The following is a 15,956-nucleotide window of genomic DNA, read 5'->3' on the forward strand; positions in this document are numbered from 1 at the left end:
TTGTATCAAGCCAGGACAGTTGGTAGGATTTCGCAGGCCAGATGGTGGGGGATGAATGTAATGCGACATGAATCCCAGGTCCCGGTTGAGGCCGCACTCATGTGTGCGGAACTTTCGGCGAGTTAAGCATTTTGAGTAATTTGCCGGTCGGTTTCAGAGCCGGCTGCATCAAAATTTACTATTTTTTGCCAAACATTCAAGGCTATAAGTTTCTGATCGGCGATTCTGCGTTGTCGCGCGTCCTGAAGGCCGCCTTGGGGAACGCTTACCCGGAGATCAGAGGCTGAATGCCCTTGACTGCTGAAGTGTCCCCCGACTGGAAGGGAACATTCCTGCCTGGTGATTGTTGCGCGATGTCCGTTCATTCATTGTCGCAGTGTCTGCATGGTCTCGCCAATGTACCAAGCTTCGGGACATCCTTTCCTGCAGCATATGAGGTAGACAACGTTGGCCAAGTCGCACGAGTATGTACCGCGTACCTGGTGGGTGGTGTTCTCACGTGTATAGTGGTATCCATGTCGATGATCTGGCATGTCTTGCAGAGATTGCCATGGCAGGGTTGTGTGGTGTCGTGGTCACTGTTCTGAAGACTGGGTAGTTTGCTGCAAACAATGGTTTGTTTGAGGTTGCGCGGTTGTTTGAAGGCAAGTAGTGGGGGTGTGGGGATGACCTTGGCAAGATGTTAATCGTCGTCAATGACGTGTTGAAGGCTGTGAAGAAGATGAAGTAGTTTCTCCGCTCCGGGGAAGTACTGGACGACGAAGGGTATTCTGTCGGTTGTGTCCCATGTTTGTCTTCTGAGGATGTCGGTGCGGTTTTTCGCTGTGGCGCGTTGGAACTGTCGATCGATGAGTCGAGTGCCATATCCCGTTCGTACGAGGGCATCTTTCAACGTCTGTAGATGTCTGTTATGCTCCTCCTCGTCTGAGCAGATCCTGTGTATACGGAGCGCTTGTCCATAGGGGATGGCTTCTTTAATGTGTTTAGGGTGGAAGCTGGAGAAGTGGAGCATCGTGAGGTTATCCGTGGGTTTGCGGTAAAGCGAAGTGCTGAGGTGACCGTCCTTGATGGAGACGAGTGTGTCCAAGAATGCAACTGATTTTGGAGAGTAGTCCATGGTGAGTCTGATGGTTGGATGGAACTTATTAATGTCGTCGTGTAGTCGTTTCAGTGATTCTTCGCCGTGGGTCCAAAGGAAAAAAATGTCATCGATGTATCTGGTGTATAACGTCGGTTGAAGGTCCTGCGTGGTGAGTAGGTCCTGCTCAAACTTGTGCATGAAGATGTTGGCGTATTGGGGTGCGAATTTGGTCCCCATGGCTGTTCCGTGCGTCTGGATGAAGAACTTGTTGTCGAAGGTGAAGACGTTGTGATCCAGAATGAAGCGGATGAGTTGCAGAATTGCGTCTGGAGATTGGCAGTTGTCGGTGTTGAGTACTGAGGCTGTTGCAGCAATGCCGTCGTCATGGGGGATGCTGGTGTAGAGTGCCGAGGCGTCCATTGTGACGAGGAATGTTCCTGGTTCAACTGGTCCATGGGTGCTGAGTTTCTGTAGGAAGTCCGTCGTGTCGCGACAGAAGCTGGGCGTACCTTGTACAATGGGTTTCAAGATGCCCTCGATGTAGCCAAAGAGGTTCTCACACAAGTCCCATTGCCTGAAACGATAGGGCGGCCTGGTGTGTTGGCCTTATGTATTTTCGGGAGGCAGTAGAGATCTCCAATGCGGGGAGTACGTGGGATGAGAGCACGTAGGGTGCTCTGAAGATCTGGATCCAAGGTCTTGATCAGTCTGTTAAGTTGGCGGATGTGTTCCTTGGTCGGTCCTGCGGGTAACTGTCTGTAGTGTTCTTGGTTGTTCAGTTGTCGGTATACTTCTTTGCAGTAGTCCGTTCTGTTCAGTACGACAGTGGCCCCTCCTTTGTCTGCTGGTTTGATGACGATGCTGCGGTTGGTCTTGAGAGCGCGGATGGCATTGCGTTGTGCTTGGGTGACGTTCGGGGCTGTCTTGTGAATGCGACTGAAGAATCTGGCATTGACGCGACTCCTGACGGCTTGAGCATACATGTCAAGTCTAAGGCAGCGGCCTTCCGGAGGGGTCCAATTCGACTCTTTCCTCTTCGGTTGCCGCACCGCAGATCTCTCGGTCTGCTGTTCCGGTTCATTGATAGTCTGCTTTGGTTCGCTGTTGGCCTCTTGGGGTCTGTGGAAGAATTCCCGGAGCCTCATTCGCCTGATTAATTCCTCCGTGTCTGCCGCAAGACTGATGGGGTCCATTTTGGTGGTGGTGCAGAAATTGAGCCCTCTGCTGAGGACTTCGATTTCGTCTGGTTGAAGGGTGTAGTCTGACAAGTTGACAATAGATTTCCCTGTATTGTTTTATGCTGTGACACCGGGGGTGGCTTGGTTGCTGCCGGTGGTGATGCCAAGTTTCTCAAGCTTTCTGTTCTTGGTGTGCATATAGGTGGCATAGTATATTTGTCTCATCTGTTTGGCGGTGTTCCGCAGCTGGTCTGCTGCATCCTGAGCGCAAGTTGAGAATATGGCCTCTATCTTGGTTTCCATGTTGCGTCGTCTGCTGTAGAGCTGGCGGACGAGGTGGTTGAGGAGTGTGAGAGAGGTGCGACGGCAGAGTCTCTCAGCGTAGTCTGTGTTGTAGGTCGACTTGAGTGGGTTTGTGATCTGTAGCCCTTTCGGGATCTTGTCTGCTTTCTTGCATCTTTGTAGAAACTTAATGTCAGTGTCTATATGCGCGATCGTCCTGGAGATCCTCTCCACTTTGAGCCGGCAGTTTGCGGTGTCGATGGTAGCCATGATGTGGAGATGAAGGACCTACTCACCGCACAGGACCTTCAACCGACGTTATACACCAGATACATTGATGACATTTTTTTCCTTTGGACCCACGGCGAAGAATCACTGAAACGACTACACAACGACATTAATAAGTTCCATCCAACCATCAGACTCACCATGGACTACTCTCCAAGATCAGTTGCATTCTTGGACACACTCGTCGCCATCAAGGACGGTCACCTCATCACTTCGCTTTACCGCAAACCCACGGATAACCTCACGATGCTCCACTTCTCCAGCTTCCACCCTAAACACATTAAAGAAGCCATCCCCTATGGACAAGCGCTCCGTATACACAGGATCTGCTCAGACGAGGAGGAGCGTAACAGACATCTATAGAAAAAGGGAACACTTCAGCAGTCAAGGGCATTCAGCCTCTGATCTCCGGGTAAGCGTTCTCCAAGGCGGCCTTCAGGACGCGTGACAACGCAGAATCGCCGATCAGAAACTTATAGCCAAGTTCCGCACACATGAGTGCGGCCTCAACCGGGACCTGGGATTCATGCCGCATTACATTCATCCCCCACCATCTGGCCTGCGGAATCCTACCAACTGTCCTGGCTTGATACAATTCACACCTCTTTAACCTGGGGTTACCCCACCTCTGGATCTGTAAAGATTTAATCACCTGCTAATGGTCGCATTCCAAGCATTGTTTGGCATCTTTGAATTTGTCTATATATGTGTTTCTGGAACATACCTCTTCATTCACTTGAGGAAGGAGCAGCGCTCCGAAAGCTAGTGACATCGAAACAAACCTGTTTGACTTTAACCTGGTGTTGTAAGACTTCTTACTGTGCTCACCCCAGTCCAACGCCCGCATCTCCACATCTTGTGCAGTTTGTCATAGGAGTTGGAGTGGCTTTGGATAAATAAATTTTAAGATCTGTAGATTGTAGCGTGTATTTATATTCAGATATATTTTTAGTACCTCTAGCATTGTGAATTTACTAAAATATCAATGTGTCAGCATTGATACAAGTTGGTAGACGGATTAATGCCTTAAGAATTAATTAATTCCACTCCCTATCATGTTGATTTCTTTCAGAATAAAGGCTCCCTCCAGTTTGAGGACAAATGGGACCTTATGCGGCCCATTGTTCTAAAGCTGTTACGGCAGGAATCTGTGACAAAGCAGCAATGGTTTGACTTATTTTCGTAAGTATCGGAATTACTTGAAAAATCAAATTAATATTATAAAAATATTGGGACAGATAATTCTTCAGTGGGCTGCACTTCTGGCTGCCTCAACAGTCCATCTATAATCCTAGCCAATTTCCTGGGTAAGAATCATTTAAATATTTTGAGTGGACAGATTGTTTCTGCAATTGGTGAGTAGAATGAAAATAGGATTTCAATGCAATTGCTGCAGCAGGTCCTCTATAACAGCTGTTGTAATGAGGCCTGCTGCTTCTGAGGCAGATGAAAAAAAGCCTTAGACTACAAATTTAAATTTTGAGAGGCCAGGAAAAATAACTAATTATGTTACGGTTGTTTACACTCTGGCATTTCAACTTTAAGATTTAAAATCTTCTTCCAGGCCATAGCAATTCGTGAATCAGCAGCTTTCCTCACACCCAACATTGCTCTGGTGCAAATATTAGAAAAGAAACCCTGTGATATTTCATCAATGCTCTGACTCTATGTGTGCAGATTTTTCCGATGCCCACCATTACTTCTGACCGCCAACGGGCAGCATGGTAGCATAGTGGTTAGCACAGTTGCTTCACAGCTCCAAGGTCCCAGGTTTGATTCCCGGCTTGGGTCACTGTCTGTGCGGAGTCTGCACGTTCTCCCTGTGTCTGCATGGGTTTCCTCCGGGTGCTCCTGTTTCCTCCCACAGTCCAAAGGTGTGCTGGTTAGTTGGATTGGCCATGATAAATTGCCCTCGTGTCCAAAACAGTTACGTGGGGTTATTGGGTTACAGGGATAGGATGGAGGCGTAGGCTTAAGTAGGGTGCTCTTTCCAAGAGCCAGTGCAGACTCGATGGGCCAAATGGCCTCCTTCTGCACTGTAAATTCTATCGAATTCTATCTGTCTATTAATCCTAAAAGTGATGGGAAAACTATTGGGAAGCCGATTTCTGATTTTCATCTCCTGCCTCCTCCAACCCTACCTAAACAAGTGTGGAAAATCGGCCCTGTTGTTTTGATGGGTGGTTTTCCATTGTCTACTTAAAAGAAAGATCAAATATCCATAGCCTTCAGCAAAGAATTCCGGCAGATCTTCTAATAAAAGTACAAATTAAACATGAGATTGTGGAACTAATTGAAGTTTGAGTCGTGACTCTTAATACAACCTTGTAGTTCAGATACTAACAAACCTCAGTGCTTTGTTCTTGTGGCATGACATCCTTCGAACTCCTGAAACTTGTAATAAACTCTTAACCTAACAGCTTGCAGGCGTGCACAAGTTTAGAAAATTAAGTTAATATGCTGCTCCCATTTTGAAACAACATAATGATTTGATTTTTTTTGTGTTCAAACTGTGTACTAATCTGTCTGAATTTGATACGATTCAGATTATTTGTATTTTTAGGTCATTCTTTACAAAAATTGGTTTAGTTCTCAGCCATTTTTATTTTCTTATTTGGAACAATAGTATCTTTTAAAATCTAAAAATAAACATAAGTCCCATGCACATTAAGCAAATCACTTCAAGGTCTGTTATGCTTTACTTTTATTGAAGCTAATGCTCCCTGTGTTCAGAATTCGACATTGTAAATGTTGTTGTTTTGTCATAGAGATGTTCATGCTGTCTGTCTGTGGGATGATAAGGGCCCAGCAAAAATTCATCAGGCGCTCAAAGAAGACATTCTAGATTTTATCAAACAAGCTCAAGCTGTAAGTCTGTGATTTTATTTTTTTAAAGTATTTGTGTATTGAATATTTTGTTAATTAATTATCCTGAATAGACCACATAGTGGTCACAGGGCAGTGCGTATCAAGCAGAATGTGAATGCTGGCAATTTGGTGTAGAGGGGCAAGGAGGTGCTACATTTTGCCTCCAATATTGTAGTGAATTGTGCTGCCGGCAAATATTTAATACATCAATAACTAAGCACTGATCTTAGTATAAGTTAAAAGACGAAGAAGCATAAACTCGATTGACTACATAGACTACTTAATTAAAGAACTAAAACAGGGTCATACAGGGATGGCAAAGTGGATGGTGTGCCACAACAATAGTGTGTTGAAGGTTGTGGAGAGCATTGCAATCCCAGATAACTGCATCTACAACAAGTGTCTGCATCGCGAGGAACATCTAAACTTCAGTCTCAGGGCAAACATTGTGTGGTATTAGGAAAGGGAGAATGATCTGGACACAGGCAGTAGTCATGCCTCTTAGATTAGAAAGTAGCAGAGGTATGGTTTGTGGTCAGGGACAGGAGGGTGTGACTGGGAGTCGGGCAATGCTGGAGGAGCCTTGGCCTTTGCTGTTATCCAATAGGTATTGGGTTCTGGATGCATGTGCGGATGACTGCAAATTCTGCAGGATATATGAGCAAATTGATTATGTCACGGCGGTACAAGAGGTGCAATTTAAGTGGGATGGCTGAAAAGGAATTTGATAGTGCTAGGAAATGGCATTGTCAATGAATGATGTTCTTTGCAGTAGCATCTAGGAGAATCAAAGGTTATATTGCTTGTCTGATTCCAAAGTCAAGGACATTTCCCTTCAGCTAGAGAAGAATCTGGTGTTGGAGTGCAGGAATCCAGTTATCATGGGCACATGGGGAAGAATTATATCAGTCGAATGAAGTTCTGCTGAGGGGGCCAGGGAGGGGATGGTGTGGGGGGTTCTGAAGAGTCGGGGTCCAAATTCTAAAAGCAGAACTTCAGAGGTAATAATCTCTGGATTATGCTTTGCATTTGGACCCAACCAGGGAGGTTGCAAGGAGGACCCTGACATTTGGACAACCCAAGCTTGCATCCTGGGGAAGGACATTCCAGTTTCGCTGAACTTGAGTTGACAATCAAGGCACAAACCAGTGTCTCACGAGGCAGGTGGCTGCCAGACTACCTGAGCCATACGCAAATTAGAATAGAGTGAAACAGATTGTAAAGTTGGATGGGTGGCTCAGAGTGGTGTGGGAGTCTAGGGATTTGATTCATGTGGCACTGGCACCAGTACTGGGGAAACAGGGATCTATTCCGTTGTGACAGGCTCTAGTTAAACTGGGCTGAGACCAGTGTTCTGGTGAATTGTATAACTAGGGCAGAGGATAGGACTTTTAATCAAAAAAGGACGTTGGAGAGTTGAAAAGTGAGGACATTTATAAATTTAAAGGAACGTCAAGACCACGGTGCAGCATTTTGGGTCAAGAAAGTATCAAGAAGACAAAATGTTTAATAGTACTAAGGTATCCGTGAATAAGATCAAATTAGGGAAAATAATTTAATAAGTTAAAATTAAAAGTGCTTTATTTGAAGATAGTTGAATTAACAGCACAGATAAAGATAAATGGGATTGATCTAATAGCCATTACAGAAACATGGTTGGATGTTGACCAGACATTGTGGTTAAATATTCTAGGTACTGTAGTTTTCAAGAAGACCAACAAAATGGAAAAGGAGCCAGGTATTCTTAATGGTAAAAGATGATACCAGGACGTGGTTTGGGAGGGGAGGAAGTAAAAATCAGTATGGGTGGAGATAGCAATAAAATGGGTCAAAAAGAATGTTCACTCAGCCCCACAGGTGCACAGTAATTGGGAATTTTCCATGCAGTATATTTGCCTCAATGTTAAAGGGACCACGCAGCGCCACAAGGTAGCTGTGCACCGTAAGCAGACGTTCTGTTGAAGGGAGTAGTTATATAGGCCCTCTAACAATGTTTATATTCCATTAAGAAATAACACTAAGAAACATCAAGGAGAGACATCCGTAGCTAGCTAAAGATGTTAAGGATAGTGTTAGGTTAAAAGAAGCTTATAATATTACCTAAAGCAGTAGGCTTGAATATTGGGAGATTTTTAACTACCAGCAAAGGATGGCCAGCAGCTGATAAAAAGGGACCAGATAGATATGGGATAGAAACAGCCAGAATTATAAAAAGAGATTTGTAAGAGTTTCTACAAGTATGTAAAAAGAGAGTAGAGCAAGTAGACATAAGAAAAGAGACAGGAGAAATTATAAAGGGCAATATTTTGTGTCTCTTCAAAATATGACAGTTAAGTGAGTGGGCAAAAACTTGACAGAGGGAATATGATGCCCAAAGTGTGAAGTTATGCACTTTGGTGGGAAGAATAAAGGAGCTGAATATTATTTAAATGGAGAAAGACTACCAAAGGGATTTGGGGATCCTCGTGCACAATTCACAAAAATCTAGCATGCAAGTTCAGGTAATAGGGAAGGTAAATGGAATGTTGGCTTTTAATTTAAAGGGAATGGAGTATAAAAATAGGGAAGTCTTGTTAAAACTATACAAGGCACTAGTTACACCACACCTGGAATACTGTGAACAGTTTTGATCCCCTTATCTAAGGAAAGATATGCTGACACTGGAAACAGTCCAGAGAAGGTTCACTAGATTTCTCCCGGGTGTGGAAGGATTTTTTTATGAAGAGAGATTGAGTAGGTTGGACCGGTTCTCATTGGAGTTCAGAAGAATTGAGAGACAGTCTTATTGAGACATATAGGATTCTCAGGGGGGCTTGACAGGATAGATGCTGAGAGATTGTTTCCTCTTGTAGGAGAGTCGAGGACCAGAGGCGTAATCTGAGAGTAAGGGGTCGCCCATTTAAGACATGAGGAATTTCTTCTGAGGGTAGTTAATCTGTGGAATTCTTTACTGCAGAGGGCTGTCTAGCCAGATCTTTAAGTAGGTTAAAGGCTGAGATGGGCAGATTTTAATCAGGAAGGGAATCAAGATTTATGGGTATAAGGTGGGAAAGTGGAGTTGAGGATTATTTTATCAGAACAGTCAAGACCTCATTGAATGGTGGAGCAGACCCGCTGGGGTGAATGGCCTACTTCTGCTCCTACGTCTTATGGTCTTGTACCATAGTGATGGAACTAATGGGGAATCAAGGATCTAATGAGAGTGAGGAAATTAAATAATATTTAGGAAACAAAATGTAGTGGAGAAATGGGACTGAAAGCTGCCAAATCTTCTGAACCTAATGGTCATCAGGTTCTAAGAGGTAGCTGCAGAGATAATGAATGTACTCGGTGCAAACCTCAAAATTCCCTGGATTCTGGAATGGTCCTAGAGTTTGAACATATTCAGACAAGGAGGGAGAGAGAAACTAAGAACTATAGGCTGATTAACCTGCCATCAAGCTTTGAGGAAAATACTGGAATCTATAATCAAGGAAATGTAAAAGGGCACTTCAAAAATCATAGGATTAAGTAGAGTCAGTATGGTTTTCTGAAAGAGGGTTCATGTTTGACAAATCTGTTAGAATTTTTTAAGGATGTAGGTTCGATAAAGGGAAAGCAGATGTAGTATTGTTGAATTTTCGAAAAACATTCAAAAAGGTGCCACATAAAAGGCTGTTGGACAAGATGGGATTGGAGGTAATTTGCTAACATGGATAGAAGATTGATTAAAAGAGAAATGGACCATCATTGAATGGTGTCCTTCTGTGCTCTTAACTGAATGGCCTGTTGAGCCTGTGCTAGTTCTCTACAAAAGCAGTTTAGTTAGTACAACTCCCCTGCCGCTTCCCTGTAGGCCTGCAAAGTTTTTCCCTTCAGGTGTTTCTTTATCAAAGCCGGGATGAATTTGCACTCGCCCTCGTTTCATGCACTGTATTTCAGAGTGTAACCATTCTTTGAGTGAAGTAGTTATTCCTCATACCACCTTTTGTTCTTTTGCCAATCACAAATTATTTTGTCCAGTCCTCCGCCCTTTTTATCTACTTTGTCTTAATCCGTCATAAATTTGGATACCCCTATCAAATTTCTTCTGAATTTTCTCCAAGGAAAAAAAACACAGCTTCTTCAATCTATCCATATACCTTAAGTAGCTGAAGTCCCTCAACCCTGGACCATTCCTGTAAATCTTCTACAAATTCTCTAAAGCTTTTGCATCCTTCCTAATTGTAATGCCCAGAATTGGACATATTTTCAGGCTCACATAGTGTTAGTGGTGAAGTGCTGCAAGAATCGGTGCTGGGACCTCAGCTATTTACTATGTACATTAATGACTTAGTTGAAGAGATGAGTGTAATATATCTAAATTTGCTGATGACATAAAGTTAGGTGGGATAGTAAGCTGTGAGGTGGACACAATATAATCTGGGGAAATTAGATTATTCACTGGTAGTAAGAACAGAAAAATAGATTCGCTCCATTTTAAAAAATATGTTTTAAAAAAAATTTTAATTACCCATTTCATTTTTTCCAATTAAGGGGCGATTTAGCATGGCCAATTTACCTACCCTGTCCATCTTTTGGGTTGTGGGGGTGAAACCCATGCAAACATGGGGAGAATGTGCAAACTCCACACACACAGTGACCCAGGGCCGGGATCGAACCGAGGACCTCGGTGCCGTGAGGCAGCAGTGCTAACCACTGTGTCACCGTGCTGCCCTTAAATATTGGTATTTAAAGGAATTTGGGTGACCTTATGTCAGAAATACAAGTTAACTTGGACGTTCCGGTAGCAATTAATAAGGCAGATAGTTTTTAGCCTTCATTGCAAGAGGGTTGTAGTCCATGAGTAAGGAATCATGGAGGTCCTTAGTGACGTCACTTGTGGAGTACTGTGTACAATTATAGCCTCTTGCACCTTTGGAAGGATGCTGTAGGGTGAGTGCAACAAAGGTTGACCAGATTGATTCCTGGGATGAGAATTTTTTCATGAGGAGAGATTTGATAGCATGGGCCTGAACTCTGGAGTTTAAAATGTTATTGGAATTAATGTAATGGGAACACAAGATTCTCAGTGGGTTTGATGGGGTAGATGCTGAGAGGCATTTTCCCTTGGTTGGAGATCTAGAATTAGAGGGCTTAGGATATGGGAATGGCCATTTTGGACTGAGATGGAGAAATTCCTTCACTGAAAGGTTTGGGAATCTTTGGGAATCTGCATGGGAGGGCTGTGGATGCTCAGTCATCAGATATATTTAAGGCTGAGATTGAAACGTTTGGACTCTTAAAAGAATAAAGATATAGGAATTCTGCAGGTAATATGAATTAAAGGCGATGATCAGCCATGATCTTATTAATTGATGGAAAATGCTTGAGTGTCTGTATGACCGTCTCTCCTTCTTATGTTCTGATTACTCTATTCACTACTTTATACTTTTGTATAATGCCTCATTGAAGCCTGAGAAGTATTTAGCTGTGTTTTTATGCTGCTTCAAAATTATAATGCAGCTTCCAATATACGATTCGGAGCTCTTCGTTTAATTTTCATTTACATTTGTCGGAGCTTTATTTCCTGTATAAATATTTTCAGCAAATATGTTCAGAAATTTGAAGTTGAGGTTGAGAGAACTTCATTACAGATTACATTATTTTGTATATATTTTGGTTTGTGCAGCATTATTTTTAGCTGGTATAATGCCACAAAACATAGTCTTTTTACATGTCCTTTCCTGAAAATTAAACCGTATCAACAACATATCATGAAACTGTTTTCATCGATCACTTCATAATTAGCTTGGTGCCATTCTGAGCCGATCTGTACAAACACAGATTATCATTGCATACAATTAGATTTTTACATGCTGTTTATCATAAGCAGCTCAAAATACTAAAATACTCTTATGTGTGTGACATACACAGGTTGGCATGCTCCAATTTAACAACAAATCCCTAATTGCAGCATATTCACTAAAAATCAAAAGGGATGTTCACCATACCCTCTGCATTGAGTGAGAGAAAGTACCTTGCTGCCAGACTGATATGCATGGTAATCTTAATTTTACATGTTAAAATAATGTAACTACAAGTGAATAACACAGCATAATAATGAAAAAATAAAGTTGGAATCGATATCCTTTTCCCGAATCCTTGTTATTTCTTCCTTCATAATCAATCCTTTGTAAACTGTCTCATCCATGATCGTCCCCTCAATCCCCATCGCTTGCAGTTTTTTCTTTTTCTCATGGCCTTTCCGCATCAAAGGCCTTGATCATCAACAGGGTTACCCACATTCTCGCATTTGCCCAACCATCGTTATCACCTCGGGTCTTCCTTACGAAGTTTGGCAACCATTCGTCTCAAAAGGTATAATGTAAGTACCAAAGTGCTTCAATTATTTGTTACTTGTAATAGCTATTCAGTAAATTTCAGAAAGAATTACAAGTCTGAAGGGTGCTTGTTAAGCTTCACTGTCTAGATGTAACAGACTGTTCGTCCTTACAAGCTCTGTTGTAGAGTACTGTCTAGAAATAGCATTTTGCTGGCCCGGTGTAAATAGTACAAAGCAAAATACTGTGGATGCTTAAACCCTGATCTGGCATGAATGATATTTGTTGGTTTTTTTTTCCTCCCCAGAGGGTGCTGAGTCACCAAGATGACACTGCTTTACTGAAAGCCTACATTGCAGAATGGCGGAAATTCTTCACACAGTGCGACATCTTGCCCAAACCTTTCTGCCAATTAGAGATCACTTTAATGGGCAAACAGGGCAGTAATAAGAAATCCAATGTAGAGGACAGTATTGTGAGAAAGGTATGCAGGTGTGATTAAATAATTACTTGGGTTATTGCAAGGTAACAGTGTTATTTCCTAAAATTCTCTGTTTTACTGTAGTCAAACATGGCTTTAAAGGGATTCAGCTGTATTGTAGCAGCAGAATAATGCATTATGCTTTTTAGGATACAGTTCTCCTGTCCTTGTATGCAACATATCATCTGACTTGCCACAAGCAATGCCACAGAAGACCAGGTAAAGTGTATTATGTATTAAAAGTTTCTGGGACTGGTGCCTATCTGTTACACTTACAAGTCACACGTTTAAAACCATCTTAAAGAAGTAAAGCAACTGCTTTGTTCAGGTTTTGACCTAGAGCCTGACATTAACAGACCGTTTACAAACCTTTAAATCACTTCAGAGTATTTACAAGCAGCTGCAACTGGCTGGATTCTCTTTAGGGCCATTTTAGCAATGACCTTAAAGGAACAGGCCGATAATCATCACAGCTGTACTCCAGGCCCCACTTTACCCTTGACAAATGCCATGGCAAATCTAATTTTTATACTTGTCAGCTTCAGTTTATTTGATAGATTTTACCTTCCTTAGCCACGAGTATTTCTGTTTAAACCCAAGTTTATTTGCATGTCCATCTTAATGTGCATTTGATAAATATTTGAATAATACAGAAATTCTGTACAGTATTCACTGAAATGCAGTGCATACGTGTACAAGGCTTGATATTTTATGGGTTTCTATGTGTCTGTTTGGTTCAGCCAATTGTGCATCCAAAAGAATATGAGCTAACATGTAAAGTAATTTATATTTCTACTTTACTGGGTATATACATTGTTATTTTAATTGATTCCAAAGCTGTCAGGTGGCACAAATCATGTTAAGGTAATTCAAGAGGTCCTAGATTTGGAAACCATTTCAATTAAAACTAACAATCAAGTATGATTTTATCTATCTGACTTTATAATAGAACATTACAGCGCAGTACAGGCCCTTCGACCCTCGATGTTGCGCCGACCTGTGAAACCACTCTAAAACCCATCTACACTATTCCCTTATCGTCCATATGTCTATCCAATGACCATCTGAATGCTCTTAGTGTTGGCGAGTCCACAACTGTTGCAGGCAGGGCATTCCACGCCCGTACTACTCTCTGAGTAAAGAACCTACCTCTGACATCTGTCCTATATCTATCTCCCCTCAATTTAAAGCTATGTCCCCTCGTGCTAGACATCACCATCCGAGGAAAAAGGCTCTCACTGTCCACCTGATCTAATCCTCTGATCATCTTGTATGCCTCAATTAAGTCACCTCTTAACCTTCTTCTCTGTAACGAAAACAGCCGCAAGTCCCTCAGCCTTCCCTCATAAGATCTTCCCTCCATACCTCGCAACATTCTGGTAAATCTCCTCTGCACCCTTTCCAATGCTGCCACATCATTCCTATAATGCGGCGACCAGAATTGCACGCAATACTCCAAACGCGGCCGCACCAGAGTTTTGTACTGCTGCAACATGACCTCATGGCTACGAAACTCAATCCCTCTACCAATAAAAGCTAACACACCGTACGCCGCCTTAACAACCCTCTCCACCTGGGTGGCAACTTTCCGGGATTTATGTACATTGACACCGAGATCTCTCTGCTCATCCACACTACCAAGAATCTTACCATTAGCCCAGTACTCTGTCTTCCTGTTATTCCTTCCAAAATGAATCACCTCACACTTTTCTGCATTAAACTCCATTTGCCACCTCTCAGCCCAGCTCTGCAGCTTATCTATGTCCCTCTGTAACTTGTAACATCCTTCCGCACTGTCCGCAACTCCACCGACTTTAGTGTCATCTTCAAATTTACTCGCCCATCCTTCTACCAATAAAAGCTAACACACCGTACGCCCCCTCCTCCAGGTCATTTATAAAAATGACAAACAGCAGTGGCCCCAAAACAAATCCTTGTGGTACACCACTAGTAACTGGACTCCAGGCTGAACATTTCCCATCAACCACCACCCTTTGTCTTCTTCCAGCTAGCCAATTTCTGATCCAAACTGCTAAATCACCCTGAATCCTCCGTATTTTCTGCAATAGCCTACCGTGGGGAACCTTATCAAACGCTTTACTGAAATCCATATACACCATATAATAATAATAATCTTTATTAGTGTCACAAATAGGCTTACATTAATATTCTACGAAGTTACTGTGAAAATTCCCTAGTCGCCAACACTCCGGCCCCTGTTCAGGTACACAGGGAGAATTCAGAATGTCCAGTTCACCTAAGGAGCAACGTTTTTCAGGACTTGTGGGAGGAAACCAGAGCACCCGGATGCAGATAGTGGCCGTCAGTCTTGGCAACATTCATCTATGAGTCAGAAGATTGCGTTCAAGTCCCACTTGAGAGACTTGAACATATTCTAAGCTGAGGTACTGAAAGAATGCTATGCCATCCAAGATGCCATCTTTCAGGTGCAATGTTAAACTGCAGCTCTGTCTACCATCTCGGATGGATGTAAAAATCATTCTTGTGGCACTATTTTGAAAAAGAGCAGAGGAGCTCTCTTGGCATTCTGGTCAATATTTCATCTGCATCACTGAACAGTAACGTGTTCAAATAGCACCTTTTACTGTGATACCTTGTGGGTGCTTTGAAGGGATGTTACCAAACAATGTTTTACACTGAATTCCAAAAGGCAGTATTAAAACAGGTATCCATAGCTTATTCAAAGTGAAGTTTTAAGGAGTGGTAGGCAGGGAATGCCAGAATTTGGCCTAGGCAGCTGACGACATGGCTGCCAATGGTGGTGCAATAGAAATTGCAGAAGGGACCAGATTTGTTGAGTTACAGAAATTGATAAAAATGTTTCTGTAACATGTAAATAAGGTTTTCTACAGGGGAAGTGTTCACAGATGCGATATTTGTTTAATACATTACCAGCCAATCTCGCATCATGGGGAGTAAAGACCATTATAACCTACAACTGAAATTATTTTAGAGGGTGAAGGAATAAATAGACCAGTGCATACAGATATAATTCACTTTCCATATGAAAGTTTAAAAAAAAACTTTTTTTTAGAGTACCCAATTAATTTTTTCCAATTAAGGGGCAGTTTAGTGTGGCCAATCCACCTAACCTGCACATCTTTGGGTTGTGGGGGTGAAACTCACGCAAACACGGGGAGAATGTGCAAACTCCACACAGACAGTGACCCAGAGCCAGCCAGGATCGAACCTGGGACCTCAGCGCCGTGAGGGTGCAGGGATAACCCACTGCGCCACCGTGCTGCCTGCTTTCATATAAAAGTTATAAATTCTGTTTGTTTGTGTTTTATTTTATACTGGTTGGCCTTTTATATGATTACACAGGGAGGGAAGACCAAGTGTAAGGCAAAAGGGGTTTACTTCCTGGGTGGTGAATAATTGGACCGCGAGGTGTTCCAATGTAGTTCCACCCTCAATTTTAAATTGAGCTTGGTGATCTTCAGGGGACTAGTCAA

General features: G+C 42.6%; 1 protein-coding gene across 3 annotated transcripts in view; it reads left to right on the plus strand.

Annotated features, from left to right (window-relative positions):
- The window catches only part of LOC140391834 (cullin-5), a 119,698-nt gene that overhangs the window by 14,572 nt on the left and 89,170 nt on the right, over positions 1-15,956 (plus strand). For 2 of the 3 annotated variants that reach the window (XM_072476777.1, XM_072476778.1), the window contains exons 2-4: positions 3,902-4,011; positions 5,598-5,697; positions 12,307-12,483. In XM_072476777.1, coding sequence (XP_072332878.1) covers positions 3,902-4,011; positions 5,598-5,697; positions 12,307-12,483 — 387 coding nt within the window. Of the gene's footprint in view, positions 1-3,901; positions 4,012-5,597; positions 5,698-12,306; positions 12,484-12,656; positions 12,700-15,956 lie in introns of those variants that run through there. The other variant, XM_072476779.1, reaches the window with a different exon arrangement.

This window comes from Scyliorhinus torazame, chromosome 15, assembly GCF_047496885.1.
Source record: "Scyliorhinus torazame isolate Kashiwa2021f chromosome 15, sScyTor2.1, whole genome shotgun sequence".
In the NCBI taxonomy this organism is placed as follows: Eukaryota; Metazoa; Chordata; class Chondrichthyes; order Carcharhiniformes; family Scyliorhinidae; genus Scyliorhinus; species Scyliorhinus torazame.